The sequence below is a fragment of the Lissotriton helveticus genome, chromosome 1_1, assembly GCF_964261635.1.
Source record: "Lissotriton helveticus chromosome 1_1, aLisHel1.1, whole genome shotgun sequence".
Classification (NCBI taxonomy): Eukaryota; Metazoa; Chordata; class Amphibia; order Caudata; family Salamandridae; genus Lissotriton; species Lissotriton helveticus.
The window spans coordinates 2095654582-2095670174 of NC_136057.1; the positions used below are offsets into that span (position 1 = coordinate 2095654582).

Consider the following 15593-nt stretch of genomic DNA (forward strand, 5'->3'; position numbering starts at 1 on the left):
TAAACCTCAATCCATTTTATATGTATTAGTTTAAATCACTTATGTATTCCGTTTTAAATTACTCTTTTCCGGTGCTTCTGCTACACTTGTTTGTTTCACGTGTCCCTATCTAATGTGCGCAGCATGTAATTTTCAACTTCATGTTCCAAGTTCTGAATCTTTTCATGTATTATGTTTATTGAATTTCATCCTCTACCATTACTGTGTTGTGTGCCCTGGGTTGTTTTCAGTTCATGCTCTATTGGCTATGTAATGATTATTGCATGAGCAGGCAGAAACCTGGATGGATCGAAATTGTTTGCTGCGTAAATGAGGGAATTCGTATGTCTTGACATGCCAAAGTTCTTCGACGTATGCTACTATAGATGACTAATAAAGTAGCAACAGATATCCGGGATACCAATGACCTTATGTACAAAGAGATGTTGTGGTTGTAGACCACACAGTTAGTAAACCCACTGAGTTTGTGACCTCGAAAGGACTTTGTATAATGAAGCCCTTTCCATATTCTAAACTGTTTTTCAATCAATCAATCAATCATAGCATTTGTATAGCGCGCTACTCACCCGGAGGGGTCTCAAGGTGCTGGGGGGGGGAGGGGGGTCTGCTGCTGCTCGAAGAGCCAGGTCTTGAGTTGCTTCCTGAAGGAAAGGTGGTCCTGGGTCAGCTGGAGGTGGATGGGGAGGGAGTTCCATGTCTTGGCTGCCAGGTAGGAGAAGGATCTTCCTCCAGTGGTGGCTCTGCGGATGCGTGGAACGGCGGCGAGGGTGAGGCTGGTGGATCGTAGCTGGCGGGTGGGAGTGTAGAAGGTCAGGCGGTTGTTGAGGTACCTGGGGCCCAGGTCGTGGAGAGCCTTGTGTGCGTGGATGAGGAGTCCAAACGTGATCCTCTTGCTGACGGGGAGCCAGTGAAGGTCTCTCAGGTGTCCGGAGATGTGGCTGTGCCGGGGGATGTCCAGGATGAGTTGTGCGGAGGCGTTCTGGATGCGTTGGAGTCTTTTCTGAAGTTTGGCTGTGGTTCCGGCATAGAGGGTGTTTCCGTAGTCCAGTCGGCTGGTGACGAGTGCCTGGGTGACCGTCTTCCTGGTTTCGGTGGGGATCCACCGGAAGATCTTTCGGAGCATACGCAGGGTGTTGAAGCACGATGATGAGACGGCGTTGACTTGTCTGGTCATCGAGAGGGAGGAGTCCAGGATGAAGCCCAGGTTACGTGCGTGGTCCGTTGGCTTGGGAGCGGTGCCCAGGGCAGGGGGCCACCAGGAGTCGTTCCAGGCGGAGGGCGATGATCCCAGGATGAGGACTTCCGTCTTGTCTGAGTTCAGTTTCAGGCGGCTGTTCTTCATCCACTTGGCGAATCCTTTCAACCGTTCGAGTAGGCAAGTTCTGGTGGTGGCGGGGTTGTTTGTGAGGGAGAGGATCAGCTGGGTGTCATCAGTGTAGGAGATGATGTTGAGGTTGTGTTGGCGTGCGATGGCTGCGAGGGGGCTCATGTAGACATTGAAGAGGGTGGGGCTGAGTGATGATCCTTGTGGTACACCGCAGATGACTTCGGTGGCCTCGGATCTGAACGGGGGGAGGCGGACCCTCTGGGTTCTTCCGGTGAGGAACGAGAGGATCCATTCCAGTGTATTCTCTTGGATTCCGATGTTGTTGAGGCGCTGCACTAGGGTGCGGTGGCAGACCATGTTGAACGCTGCCGGAGAGGTCCAGGAGGATGAGGGCTGCTGTTTCCCCGTTGTCGAGCCGGGATCTGATGTCGTCTGTGGCTGCGATGAGTGCGGTCTTGGTGCTGTGGTTGGCTCGGAAGCCGGACTGCGAGTGGTCGAGGGATCCGTTCGTCTCGAGGAAGGCGGCAAGCTGTCTGTTGATGGTCTTCTCGATGACCTTGGCAGGAAAAGGGAGGAGCGAGATGGGACGGTAGTTCTTGAGGTCGGTGGGGTCCGCTGTTGGTTTCTTCAGGAGGGCGCTGAGCTCGGCGTGCTTCCAGCTCTCCGGGAAGGTGGCGGTATTGAAGGAGGTGTTGATGATGTCCCGGAGTTGGGGTGCGATGAAGGAGTCGGCTTTGTTGAAGACATGGTGGGGGCAGGAGTCGGTTGGTGATCCGGAGTGGATGGTGTTCATCACGCGGGCGGTGTCTTCGGTGCTGACAAGAGTCCATGCGCGGAGAGTGGCGGTGGGGGCATTGGCTTGGTGGTTGGGTGCGTGGTCTGTGCGCCGAAGCTTTTGTGTATGTCGGCGATCTTGCTGTGGAAGAATTAGGCAAGTGAGTCGCAGAGGTCTTGCGAGGGAGTGATGTTGTTGTTTCCGGCGCTGAGGTTGGAGAGCTCTTTGATTATGCTGAAGAGTTCCTTGCTGTTGTGGGCGTTGTTGCCCAGTCGTTCCTTGAAAGCTGTCTTCTTGGTGGTGCGGACCAGCTGGTGGTGTTTGCGGGTGGTGTGCTTGAGGGCAGTCATGTTGTCTGTGGTCTGGTTGTTGCTCCAGGCTTTCTCGAGGGTACGGCAGTGCTTCTTAGAGTTCTTGAGTTCGTCGGTGAACCAGGAGGCTTTCTTGCTGCTAGGTCTGCTGGGAGGGGTCTTCAGTGGTACGAGGTTGTCTGCGCAGTTGGTGATCCACTGTGTGAGGTTGCTGGCTGCTTCATTGGGGTCCGTTGTGCTGGCGGGAGTGTTCTGGCTGAGGGAGGTGGTGAGCTGGTCGGCGGTGATCTTGTTCCAGCTCCTGCGAGGAACCTGTTGCAGGTGGTGGTGGGCCGTGGTTCTTCTGAAACTGAAGTGGACGCAGCTGTGGTCCGTCCAATGAAGTCCGGTGGAGTGGCTGAAGGAGATGTACTTGCTGGAGGAGAAGACGGGGTCAAGCGTGTGGCAGGCGTAGTGGGTGGGGGTGTTCACCAGTTGCTTGAGTCCGAGGTTGTCCAGCAGGCTGGTGGTGTTGGTGTCGTTGTTGTTCTCCAGGTGGAAGTTTTCCACTGCTTGCTTCCCGGGACATCTTCCCAAATGGTAACATTTTTTTAAAGCTGCATCTATCTCTTTAATGGACACAGGCCCTCTTCAAAAATGCTTCCTGTTTGCGAACGCACATGCAGGACTGAAGGTCTGCTGTCCTTTTAGGGCCTCCATTTCTTAATATGAGGCCAATCACATAAGTATTTAAATCACAACACGCCTCATTAATATTCAACAGACAAGTGAGCCTATGAGTGGAAAATTTGCAATGTAAAATTAGGTTTCATCACAAATTGTGCAGCCAATCGCAAACCTGTTTGTGTGCAAATTGCAAATCCAGGTTTCTGAATGGTTGTGCATACTTCAGGCCACGAGAGAGGACTTCTTTTCTTGGCCTTATATTTGGGAACAAATGATGATTTGCCAAATTTCATAGATACTATTATTTTTTCAGTTGTTTTAAGTTGATCAGAAGAGAAAATACAGAATCTCTGATCTTTTTCAAATGCCCATTAGCCCTTTATTTCAAACAATGAACTCACACTCTTGACCCATTGTTAAACTAACACTGCAATGTAGAGGCACCCAGAGTGTACAATGCACAACATGAATCCAAGTTGGGCACCCTAATTGGTCAGTGCACAATCTGAAAAGGGATGCTAATTCACCAGGAGGAGGAAGGGCAGGACTACACGGCCCAGCACCACCAGATGCCAGTGACTCCCCACCTGCTATTCTGCGCCAGGGGACGCCTTAATCACCGGACAGGGGCTCCCGCTGGGTGGGACGCTTCATCAGCAGCAAGAGGAGGGGCAGGATTACACGGCCCAGCACCACCAGGGGCCAGTGATGCCGCAGCTGCTATTCCACGCTAGGAGGCGCCTCCATTATTGGACAGGGGCTTTTGCTGTGCCCGGGCGAAGACCAGGCCAAGACAGGTCCGTCTTAGCCCATCAGAGCCTGGAAGAGGCTGGGTTAGGCCACCCCTCTGGGTTTTGCTATTTGGGCCCTTTTTACTAGCTTTACACCAGTTACAACAGGGCTAACAATACGCACCCAAGACATATCAAGATCTCTACCTGGCAGTATTCGTGTGAAAAGGCAATAACAACGGACAGTAAGTGGGCACTTTATTTTAATTTCTATTTGAAACTTTGTATTTAATCGCTTGCGGTTTGTCTTTTTGGTGGTCACCCTAGGAGGAGGGCCCAATTGTTCCGTCTGCAATTGCAGAACCAGAATGGGTAAGCGACCTAATCCTGATAAACAGCAAGTGCATCCCCAGATATTGCCCCCACCCTTACCAAAAACTTCAATCGATCGGATGTTACAGTGGGCTATAGGTGTGGTGTGTACCAAGATAGAACTCACAGAAAGACGGCTGTTCTTGACCCCAGATTTACGATCCACACCCATAGTCAGTACTGCCCTGGAAACCACGCCCACGTTGCCCCGCAAGCTGTTGGCCCGGAAATGAGAACTGTAACAGACCACATACGCGGAAGGGTACGAGAGTAAAGGCCTATCCAAGACCGCTAAGCCCAAACAAATGACAAGGGTAGGGGTAAAACGTAAAAAGTCCAACAATGGAAAACCAATAAGGTGGGAGTTATTGATCGATCATGTTCTGGACAATGGATGCAGCTCACAAGTGGGTTTGTCATTTACTCCTTGGTGGCTTACCTGATGGAGGATTTAAGGGATCGGATTAGAACCATTGTGTGGGATGAGATCGCCCACTGGTAGCCCGCCTGGAAAAGATGGTTAACATCTGTGATAAGAGGGCTGGAAAAGACGATGAAAGGACAGTCTCTGCGAGAGAAAGAAAAATTGATTCTTTTTGTCAGACTGATACTGATACTGTCTGCGTAATCACCACTGAAAGGTCCAACGCACACCTCGGGGCGCTGGTTGAAGCTAGAACGATCCGTGAAGCAACAGAGGGGGATTCAGCACCTGTAGTTAAGGTCTCCATGAAGGACAGCATGGACAACGACGGGGCTCAGATCAAAGGCGAAGGGGTTGGCTCAGTGAATATGTTTAGGGACAAGGCTCCAGGGGGTGATCTGCCAATGATAAATCTCCCTCCAGCATCACCCCGTACGCCATTGTACTGGTAGGCGTACCTGAGATCAGAGCGGGGCAAAGGGAAACCCAGCTAGAACTAAGAAGGAAATGTTTGTTCTGGCTAGCCCAATATCGCCAATTTCCCTACAAGAAAGCAGGTGAAATCATCATGACCCGTAGGGTTAGTTGGGTGGGCACCAGACCATCAAGCCCAATGGCTCAAACTAGGGTAGAGAGAAGTTTAGCACAGACTGAGTGTTACTTCAACCAACCCCAATTGGGGCAGTGGCACCAACAACAGAGAACACTTCTTTTTTATTTACCAGTGGCAAATAGATTTGGGTTTTGGAAGAGGTAGATTCACTCATAATAAAAAATACGTCTGATCAGGCACCTATTAACCAAAGGGACAAACTGGAGAGGGATATACTGTATAGTATGTATCCAATAGAGGCATTACATCTAGAGCATGAAGGGAATGTGGGAAGATGCAAGTAGAAAAAACATAATGTGACTGGGACAAAGAACCCACAATGGAAGGGTCAAGGGCTACGAGGTTAAATCCTAGTGAAAACTCCAAAAGTGCACCTCCCAGTTTCCCTGATCCCTATGCCCAACCCAAATCATTAGAAACATCAGAAACCCCAAGCCCCGCTTAAAATAGGGTGACTCTGGAGGGAGTTCCTACCAGACAGATGGGGATGTGCCCTAATGATTACTCCAGGGAAGAACCATTACCCAATAATGATATCTTTGCTGGTGTCCCAACAAGACAACATTTAGTTACCAAACTGAGGATATTATCCTGGAATGTCACGGGCCTCAAAAGTAAATTGAGTTGCCCTGCCTGGGGGGCTTCTGTAGATCTTTTCGATGTATGTATGTTCCAGGAAACTTGGGCAATGTAGGGGGTGTTGCGCCTGGGGTTTGCGGCACATAGAATAGCTGCCATTTCAAGTAAGATGGGTAGGCCCTCTGGGGTTTATGCATATGGGTAGGCTCCCATTTGGGCTCACGGCCAAACAGCTGGAGTCCTCTTCTGATGACATACAGTGCACATTACTTACTTTTAAACCAAACATCAAACTAGCACTGGTTAATATCTACTCAAGACCTGCTAGGCAAAGATGGTTGGTACAAAAGAATAGGAACTTGGGCTCAAGTTGCTGTGAAGAGACCTATAGATTAATTAAATATAACACTCAACTCCCAATTGTATTTGCTGTTTCGAGTTTTTCAACCTCTATGTGGTGGGTACGCAAGTCGTTTTTAGAAATTAACTAATGGATTTCATATTGATTGATTCTTTTATCTGTGTTTTGTCCTATACAATTTTATAGTATTTTTAGATGATTTTTTATCTTTTTCCAATTGTTTTATGTATGGTATGTATATTGCACATGCACTTTTATGGTTCATGGACCGAAAATAAAGTATACGAATATGAAAAGGTAATTTAAGTAACTATGACGTATTTTGAACATTATACAGATAACAACAAAAAAGTGACTACCCAGATACTTGTGAAAGGAACACACAGATGTTTCTAAAAGGAGCCTCACTCAACAACCTGGTTGGTGACATGCTTCATCACAGGGTCCCCACCTGAGGGGCCGAGTGCCTCCCTGGTGTTCTACAATGCGTGCAACTGCAGCGGAGCAGGTTTTTTGTGCGTGTGGGGGTCAGTGCAGGTTAAAAAGTAGCCAAGTACTACCTTTTGAATGATTTATTCGAGGTGAGTTGGTTACTATTAAAAACAAGTGACGGATCTATGCCAGCTGTTTAGCGTAGCTAGGAGGATCCGATTAAATTAAGAAAGGGAAGAGTGGTCGACATGTTTCTGCTTAATTGTGCAAATTATGCAAAGCTTTCATCAGGACCTATAAATAGACCACGGCGGTATACGCGCGCTAAGGCGTACCCTAACCTGTGGGCTGGTGCAATGGTAAAACTCACGGTTTTACCAAGTAAAATCTTCAAGGATTTCTTAGATCTGTCGTAGCCTGAAAGAGAAATAAAAGCAAACAATATATATGCATCGTTTGTGTTGACTCAATTAGTGGCTAGAGGTTAAACAACGCGTGGGCTCATTGTGAATATTGTTGAAACAAAACTGGGCCTGAGACTGGTTTGTGATCAGGAGTCCGTACACAACCACACCATGCATTATAAGTGTGCGGTGGTCTAGTCAGCATGTGTGACTGATCATGCAACTGTTAGGTGCCTTTAAACTCTCAGGCAACCTGTGCAGAGGCCCCTGTCTCGACTCGAGGGCAATCTTTAATACGTGATTCGAGTGTTTTTGTCGAACAAGGTGGATTTTTGCGGCAAGCGCAAGGGGGGGCGGATAAACTGCCAGCTACCACTGAGTTCCAAAGTGCCTCGGCATACACGGAGAGGCGCTGACGGGCACAAAGGTAGGGAAAACACGGGTGAAAACAATAGTTAAAAACGGCGGCATGAAGGAGACGGCTTACTCAGAATACAGATGCGATTTGCATCATGGATCCAGACCAGGGGAAACTGCCGGGAAAGATCTAAGGACAAAGAAAATGTCCATTAGCAGGCTTGGTTAACAGTAGGAATAAGGTAGGGAAAGGGGCCCCCCCTCCACCACTTGTCGTTAAGCACTTACTTCCATTGCCGCAGTATCCCGCCGGGCACCTAGTCGTGTGCGTCTGGACCCGAATGTTAGGGAATTCACCGTGGACGCGAAAGAAAAGCAACCTTTTCCGAGTCACGTGGGACACGTCTGTGCAGCGATGGTGCATGACGCGGCCACGTCATTTTGAAAGACTAGACTGCTGAAGGCCAATCTCGGTTTGAACAATTACAACTTTATCGTGAGGTGTTAAGCGAGGCCAAATCGTGACCACTAGCGAGCAGATAAGGCTTGTGGGCATCCGATGTTACCACTCGGAGTAGTGGCCATGTGGGCATAGGTCAAAAGGGTTACACAACTACCCCCTCCCAGTCAAGTCAGTGCGGAGAGATGGAGAGTGAGTACCCTTAATAGTAGTGTAAATGTCATTTATGTGTGGGTTGGAAAATGGAGTAGCCCCTGATCCATAACCTGTGTATAAAGTTAATCATTAACATTATTGTGGAGAGGAGCTAGACACTACAGAACCACCTGGACTGGCTAAATGTTTATTTAAGGACAGTACCCCTTGGGATATTGTCATTCAGCCCTAAACAATGGGTAGAGAGGCGATAAATCCATTGTTGCTCATTTTCGAACAATGTCTGCTGGGTACGTGGACCTGCTCAATATTTGTCCAAGTCAAATCATTGGTAGTATGATTCAAAGCTAGAAAGTGATCCGTCAGCTTGGTGCTTGCCTTACGGCACCTGATGTTTCTACGGGGTTCGCACACTGGTTGCTTGATTTTTCTGGTTGTCATGCCCACATACCTTAACCTGCAAGGGCAGGTGATCAAATAGACCACATTGGTGGAGTTACAGTTCATGTGGGATTTTTGTTGCCAGAGTTTACCAGGTTCCAAAGTGAGTTGATTAGTTGCTGTTGTCAAGTGGCAAACATTGCATGCTCCACACGGAAAATGTCCTGTCACAGGTGGTAAGCCCCATGCGTTCGTGATGGTTTGGTCCATGGCGGGGTACTGAGTTCTGGGCTGGGTATGCACTAGAGAGTCCTTGAGGCTCCTGGCTCTTTTATATGAAAAAAGGGGCTTTTCCCAAAGGTGGTTGTTGCTCTCCAGGATTTTCCAGTGTTTTCTGATTGCTTTGATGACTGCGTAGGAGGCATTGTTAAAGGTAGTCATGCAGGTTAATGGGATGTCCCCAGGGCTCCTTATTGTGTCTTCCAAGAGAGCTTCCCTGTTCTGATTGCGTGCCCTCTTACAGCTTTTTTGAAGGATCCTTTCCGGGTAACCTCGTTTCTTTAGTTTTTCCGTGAGTTCTTTCGCTTGCCCCTTAAACACTGCTACTTCATTACAATTGCATCGCAGCCTGAGAAATTGCCCATACGGAAGGCTTTCCCGCAGGGGGCATGGGTGGTAGCTGGTAGCTGGGTGGTAGCTGGTAAAATGTAACAGGTTAATGTTGGCTGTGGGTTTATGGTGAGTCCTTGTCTGTAGTGAATTTCCAACCTTGGAGATCACGACATCCAGGAACACCCTCTCTTCCTTGTGGTAGGCGTAGGTGAATTTCAGGTGGGAGTCACACGTATTGATCCAGTTAAAGAATTCCAGCAATATGTTTTCTGGACCCTGCCAAATGACAATCACGTCGTCTATATACCTCCTCCAAATATTTAGATAGGAGAGGTATGGGTTCTGGTCTGAGAGGATGTGTTTCCTTTCGAAGTTGAAGACATATAGACCGGCCACACTTGGGGCAAAAGTACTGCCCATCGAAGTGCCCCTGGATTGTAAATAGAGGTCACCTTTGTACTCCAAAAAGTTTTGCTTTTAGGCAAGATTGGGGCAGGAGATGACAAACTTCTTTTGAACATTAACATTATTGATATTAGTTTCCTGCTTTCATATTAATTTTGTAAACCTAAGAAGTCTTGTGGGATTTTGCACAATGTTGAGGACATTCTGTTGATCGATGTTCTGGGCTCTCAAGGGCAGAGTTGTACTTGAGAGACAATAATTGAAAAGTGTCATTGGCATAACACTAAACGATGGGGCCTCCTGCAGAATGTGGAGAGGGCCCCATTACTCTTCCATATCTTGGGCCTTCTCTGCATCTCAGGTGCTGCAGGGGCATTTGTTGCACCCCTGAACATTGTACTTCTCCATCACAATGGTGCTTTAGTTTAAAAAGATTGTTCCCACTCAGGGCAGATTTACAAGTTCCTGCGCCACTTTTGCGTCACTTGTCCCATGTTAAAAGTGACGCAAAAGTGGCGCAAGGGCCTTGTAAATCTGCCCCTCAATTTATGGGACGTGTTGAACAGAAACATGTTAGCGATGCCGCAGCCTCATTTGAACTTCTGTTCTTGAGTCACTCCCATTCTCACTGGTCCAGTCAAATAGGATTGGGTAGAAAGTTCTGTGGGTTTCACAATTCTATTCAACGGGTTGAAATGAAGCCGAATTTCATGTTCAGTTTTGTAAATCTTTCAATGTTTTGTGTAGGTTTGCTTGGTTTGTGAACCACCCTAAAAACCTGAAACGTTAATGAAAGTTTGTGTTTCGTGGTTTTTCCTTGATACCTTTTTTCCTCTGTTGCGCATAATTTGAAAGCAAAATTCGGCGAACCTTGGCCATTTTTCTATAGTGTTTCAAAAATAAAACAAAAAACATAACGATTCGTCTGTCCTGTAATTCATCATCAAACTGGATGTATGTCTAAAATGACATTTTCATCAGGAAGGGCAAGTGTTAAAAAAGGCATTGCTTTTAATTTCGAGAGGAACTACGGAATACAAAGTGCAGTTGTGTGTTTTCTCTCTCCTCTTAACTTTAAACATTGGAGAGTATATTGCATTTACTTTGAACCTTTGTTCCTCATGGACTGCTTGCACAAGAACTGGTGGAGGATATTCTGTCCCAAATGTGGCAATTCACCTCTAAAAGTATATTGCCCCGTGCATACCTTGCCCTAGCACGCCCAAACTTATCTATGCTTTGCTATTGCAGCTGATTGGACTTTCCATGCCTGCTTAGAGAGTACGGGGTGGGAATTTATGAGACAACCAAAGTCCACTAATACATTCTGTTATCTTCTGACGACAACCCAGCAGCAGGGCATAAATAATCCTGTACACAGAGCGCTGTTTCCATTGCTGGTTCACTGGCTGGATAGGACAAGATGTCTGCCACAGTGAGCCTGGCCTTACTTTTGGCAACTCAACTGTTTTGCACTGTGACGTGTTCCATGGTGCAGCTGAAGAACAATGGCTATGAAGATCTTGTCATTGCAATTAATCCAGCCTTACCTGAAGATGACAATATTGCTATCAAGATACAGGTAAGGCTAATTAAATCATTATCGAAATTAAAAGCCCTGCAGCGTCGCCTTCAACAACAAATCATACCAAATAGCACTAAATGAAATTAAATAGAACCGGGAACTGGGCAGGTACAAAATGGAAGAGATCTCTTAGTAAAGGAATTCCACGTTGTTGGTCAATATTTTTGTTACAACTTTTTAATGTTATGAAAATGGAAAAACAGTTGAACCTACAACAAAAGCATTAGCATACATTTTTGGAAACTTTCAAAATATACTCGCATAGAAGATTAAACATGCCACTGTGCTACAAATCATCATCGTTTTCCAAAATTGACCAAATAAAGATATTTGCATTATATTTGTGTGCAGCATTGGTCAAGGTGGGGCAGATCCATGCCAATTGCCTAATTTTCAGTATAATCAATGACGATACAAATGATTTCATATTTACATTAACTATATATAGCTGTATGTTGTATGAATAGCCTGAAAATCTGTCAGGTAATTTGAACTCTTCAACATAACATTAGTCACCAGAGATATACATGTTGTTGAACGTATATATAATACAAGGTAAACAATATTTAAATCCTTTTCCTTTACTCGCAATTTTCCTCCCTTGTGGTTCAAAAGAGCTACCTTGCATGGCTCGCTTGATAGTAGCTTTCATTTATATTTATTTTTGGAATATGTATAAACCACCCTGACTGACCCAAGACCACCTGTCCTCCTTGCAAGCCTGATAACTTACACAAAACAAGGAACAGGAAGCTAAGGTACGAGTGGGGGTCCAGGAGAAACATGATGAGGAAACATCCCTCCCTGAAGAGGCATAACAAAGAAATGTTTTGAATATGTATGGCAAGCGATCAAGGCAGGTTATTTATTATATTGGAATTGAACATGCTTGTGATCAGAGCTGGTTTAGCATTGGTGGATCCCGATGCAACAGTCTTTGTTGGCGCCCACCCAGTGGGCACCTTTGTTACGATTTTCCTTGCTACCCTCTTGAATTGCACCCCTAATTTCACCTTAGCTCCTTTCTTACAAATATTTATGATATACTATTACCCATCCCAATGTAGACTGTCAGAGCCCTTTACATCCAAAACATGTTATAGAGACAATGAGTCATGCAAGTTTGTAAATCAATGTATAGGAAATGTTACATAAAACAATGAGGACTACAAGGTGTAGGAGCAACTTGCATCCATACTGGTAGCCATTATATGCTAAGAGTGCTTGATATGGAGAATAGGAGGGTCAGATTAACAGTTTTTAAGATGTGCCATAACCAAAGTTGCTGCGCTGCATGATGTTGCTCTCTCGCATAGTGCTGGCATACCTTAGGCTTACTTGTGCCAATGCACACACACTTGCACCATAATGCAAGGGTGTTTCAGTAATGTCAAGCTAAGGTTTTACCAAACCAACTGAGGACACTGTTCCTCAGACGCTGGGTGCAATTAGTCATCCAGAGCGTCAGGGTGCAAAAAGTCACCCATATATCAAAACAGAAAAGGGAGAAGAAGAACAAAGTATAACCTAGGTGCAAAAGGACCCACCCAAAAACAAAAAGGTGAAAAGAACATATTTTGTCCTTTGTTGCCCTCACACACCCCTGGGGGTGTCATGCTTCATCATCGGGCGTTTGCTCCTCGTAGGGCCGGCGCTGCAATTCCCTACGGGTCCCCCGAAGGGTCTCTTTATCGGAGATCTTTTAGGACAGCCGGATGGTGCATGCGGGTGTGCGGGGTAGGTGCAGGGGTCCAAAGAGGGTAAAAGAAGTGCGTGCAAGTGAAAATTGGGGGTAAAAATGCAGCGAATGTTTAATTTATATCCCCTCAGCAGACATAACTGCTAAATAAAATCTTGTTCCTGTAGGCACACTGACCCCAGGTGTCAAGAAAATCATGGGTCAACATGTTTCGCGCCCACCTCGCCATAAGGGTCATTGGCGCTTCGTCAGGACCAATACTATAAATTTAAAGTGCACGTGAGATCAAATAAAATACCCTCTAAATTTATCAGGGCGGGCAGTGAGTTTGTATACCTATAATCTGGCTACTGCTTCATTGTGTATACCGCTCCTGTTCAATACCTCGCTTAGTAGGAGGAAACCTCCTCTGGCGAAAACACTGGGCGCCCGTACATTACCAGGCTTGAAAGCAGTTTGTCCCGGGGTGATGCCTCCTGTACACCTACCCAGTCCGAGTGTTGGCCAGAGCTAAGGTTTTATACTTGAAGGGTACCCTTCTAGCACAAACGTCTGTGCTTTGACAACATTTACCACTTTTTGTGATGAACCATTCAGCACACATGCAAAGTTGGAAAGGTTTGAGGAAAACAGACCTTTTCTCCAAATTTACACTTGCCTTGAGCAGGTGTCCTTTTTCTACCAAAGAGAGTAGATAGGGATTAATGTTAAAATACATGGTTAGCGCATGGGAACATCCATGTATCATTTATTGTGTGCCTCTAGGGCTACTATCCAGCTAATTTCAGGATGATTTGCTCTGAAAAGAATGCCCCAAAAGCACACTTTGCACCAGGTTTGCATCATTTTTGTAACTGTCTATCCTATAAATGTAAATTAATGATTGGGGTGTCAATATAATAAAATTGTATTGCTACCCATATGAACCCTTTAGTCACCTTATAATTACCAAAGATAGAGGGGGAAAACAATTAGGTTCTAAACCTCTGCCTTTCAATTTGCATGAAGCACTTTGATTCCAGTTCATAGCTCAATGTGCTTTGTTAAAAGGATTGTTACATCTGAACTCCAAGTAAGTAAAGGATCTCTGTGGAAAAAGCAATCACCCACTGAGCTATCCATATGAAATACCAAGCTGTGATCTGCTTATCACCCTTTGTGCTTCCTAGCAGAAGCATTACCCCTTTATGCTACTTTACCATGAGTTAAAACTGTGGCTAGACAAATCACAGATCTCGCCCTCAAGTGCATTAATCAACATAGTTATCATGCTGTTGTAATTATCTCTTGAAAAATGCCACCCGCAAAAGGATCTCTGCAGGCTGTTTTTATTTCGGTACAGGCTGTCACAAAGAGGGCACCCCCTTGACGCCCGGTGCAATGACACTGCTCGCATACCCCTAAAGCCGGCACTGTGTTTGCTAAGGCTCTGGGTTTGGATTAGTTATCATTTGATTATAGTAGATGCTGTATTCTCAATGTGCATGCCTGTCTGCCAGTATGTATTTTTGGCGCCCCCCCCTTTTTTTTATACCTTTGCTGGGGTAAGGGGGAGTCAGGGGCTAGATCAGGTTAGAAGGGGGTGTCGAAAAGTGGTTGGTGTGGTTGGAGGGGGGTGGTTCCACATTTCAGGGGGGTGGGTCACAACGGGTGGGTAGGGAGTATAAGGAGCTAAAAAATGGAGTTCTTTTCTTGTTTGTTGATTCCATTCAGGCCATTGAGTCTATTCAGGTCCTATACTTTAGTCTTGTAAGCTTGACTCCTGCGGGGAAGTTCAAGGTGTTTAAGACTGATTTAGATTTCAATCATAGGTAGTAAAGAAATGCTGAAAGTGGTATCGTTCAATGCTAACGGTCTTAACAACCAAAGGAAAATGCATGCAATTGAATCGCAGATTAAAACAGAAAACCCAGCAGTGATTCTGTTGCAAGAGACCCATTTACCAGCTGTAAAGTTGCCAGATTTTTCAATGTTCCAATGAAATCTTGAATTGGTTAAAATATGTGATTTTTTCTTTATGAAAAGAATTAAGTAAAATGGTTAATAACAAAATTGTTTTTGAATTGATTATGTTGATTTAACAATGACATGGCATGCAATATTGGCCGAGAATCATGTTTATTAATTAAATAGCAGCATCCCAGCAGGCTGTGCAACTGTGCGCATTAGGACAAGCGGTCACGCTTGTAATATTATGGGCTATTTTTATAACCATAATGAATCCCAAATTAGATTCATAAGTGAAGGGTAAAAAGCAGCTGAAACCTAAATCTTTGAGAACCCTGCAACATTATGCGGCAACGTTGGATCTTCATGATCCTTGGCGTATGGCTTTTCCCACTAAAACCGCATCTACTTGTTGGTCAGGCAGATTTCGTTCTTCCTCACGTATTGACTTTTTCTTGGCTTCACGTAGTTTGAGTTTTAGTCAGCAAAGATTTATTTATAATGGATTCTCTGAACACATCTTGCTGGTTCTTGAGTTATCCTTAGGTAATTGTTCTAGGTCTCCTCAAAGGTGGTTGTTGAATAAGCAATATTTAAATGAAGAGGATTGGGTCAACTCTATGGGGATTAAGATAAAAGAGTTTGTTTCACTAAATATTGCGTATGCCACTTTGAGTGTGGCATGGGACACACTCAAGGCCTTTGTTTGGGGGTGAATTATTGGCAAAGATGCTGAAATGGTTAAACGAGTTAAGGCAGATAAAAGAATGCTGGAGCAGAAGATCCAAATGTCTTACTCTGCTTTTTTAAGTAACTCCTCTTTCTCCAATCAGCGGCAGCTGGACCAGGCTAAGCGTGCACTTAGTGCCAATTATTATACTAAGAGTGATGCCTCATTTCAGCAACATCGCCAAAAAGCTTACGAGGAAAGCAATTTTACTGGCAGGTTTTTAGCTTTTCAGGCAAGGGGACAAGCTGCCTTAAATCAGATTAGGA

The 15593-nt window shown here is 45.6% G+C and overlaps 1 protein-coding gene across 1 annotated transcript in view; it reads left to right on the forward strand.

Annotated features, from left to right (window-relative positions):
• Nucleotides 1-10748: 10748 nt before the first annotated feature.
• LOC144756240 (calcium-activated chloride channel regulator 1-like) overlaps nt 10749-15593 on the forward strand; it is a 705782-nt gene continuing 700937 nt past the window's right edge. Inside the window, exon 1 of the mRNA XM_078645871.1 lies at nt 10749-10948. Coding sequence (XP_078501997.1) covers nt 10790-10948 — 159 coding nt within the window. The 5' untranslated portion in view covers nt 10749-10789. The remainder of the gene's footprint in view (nt 10949-15593) is intronic.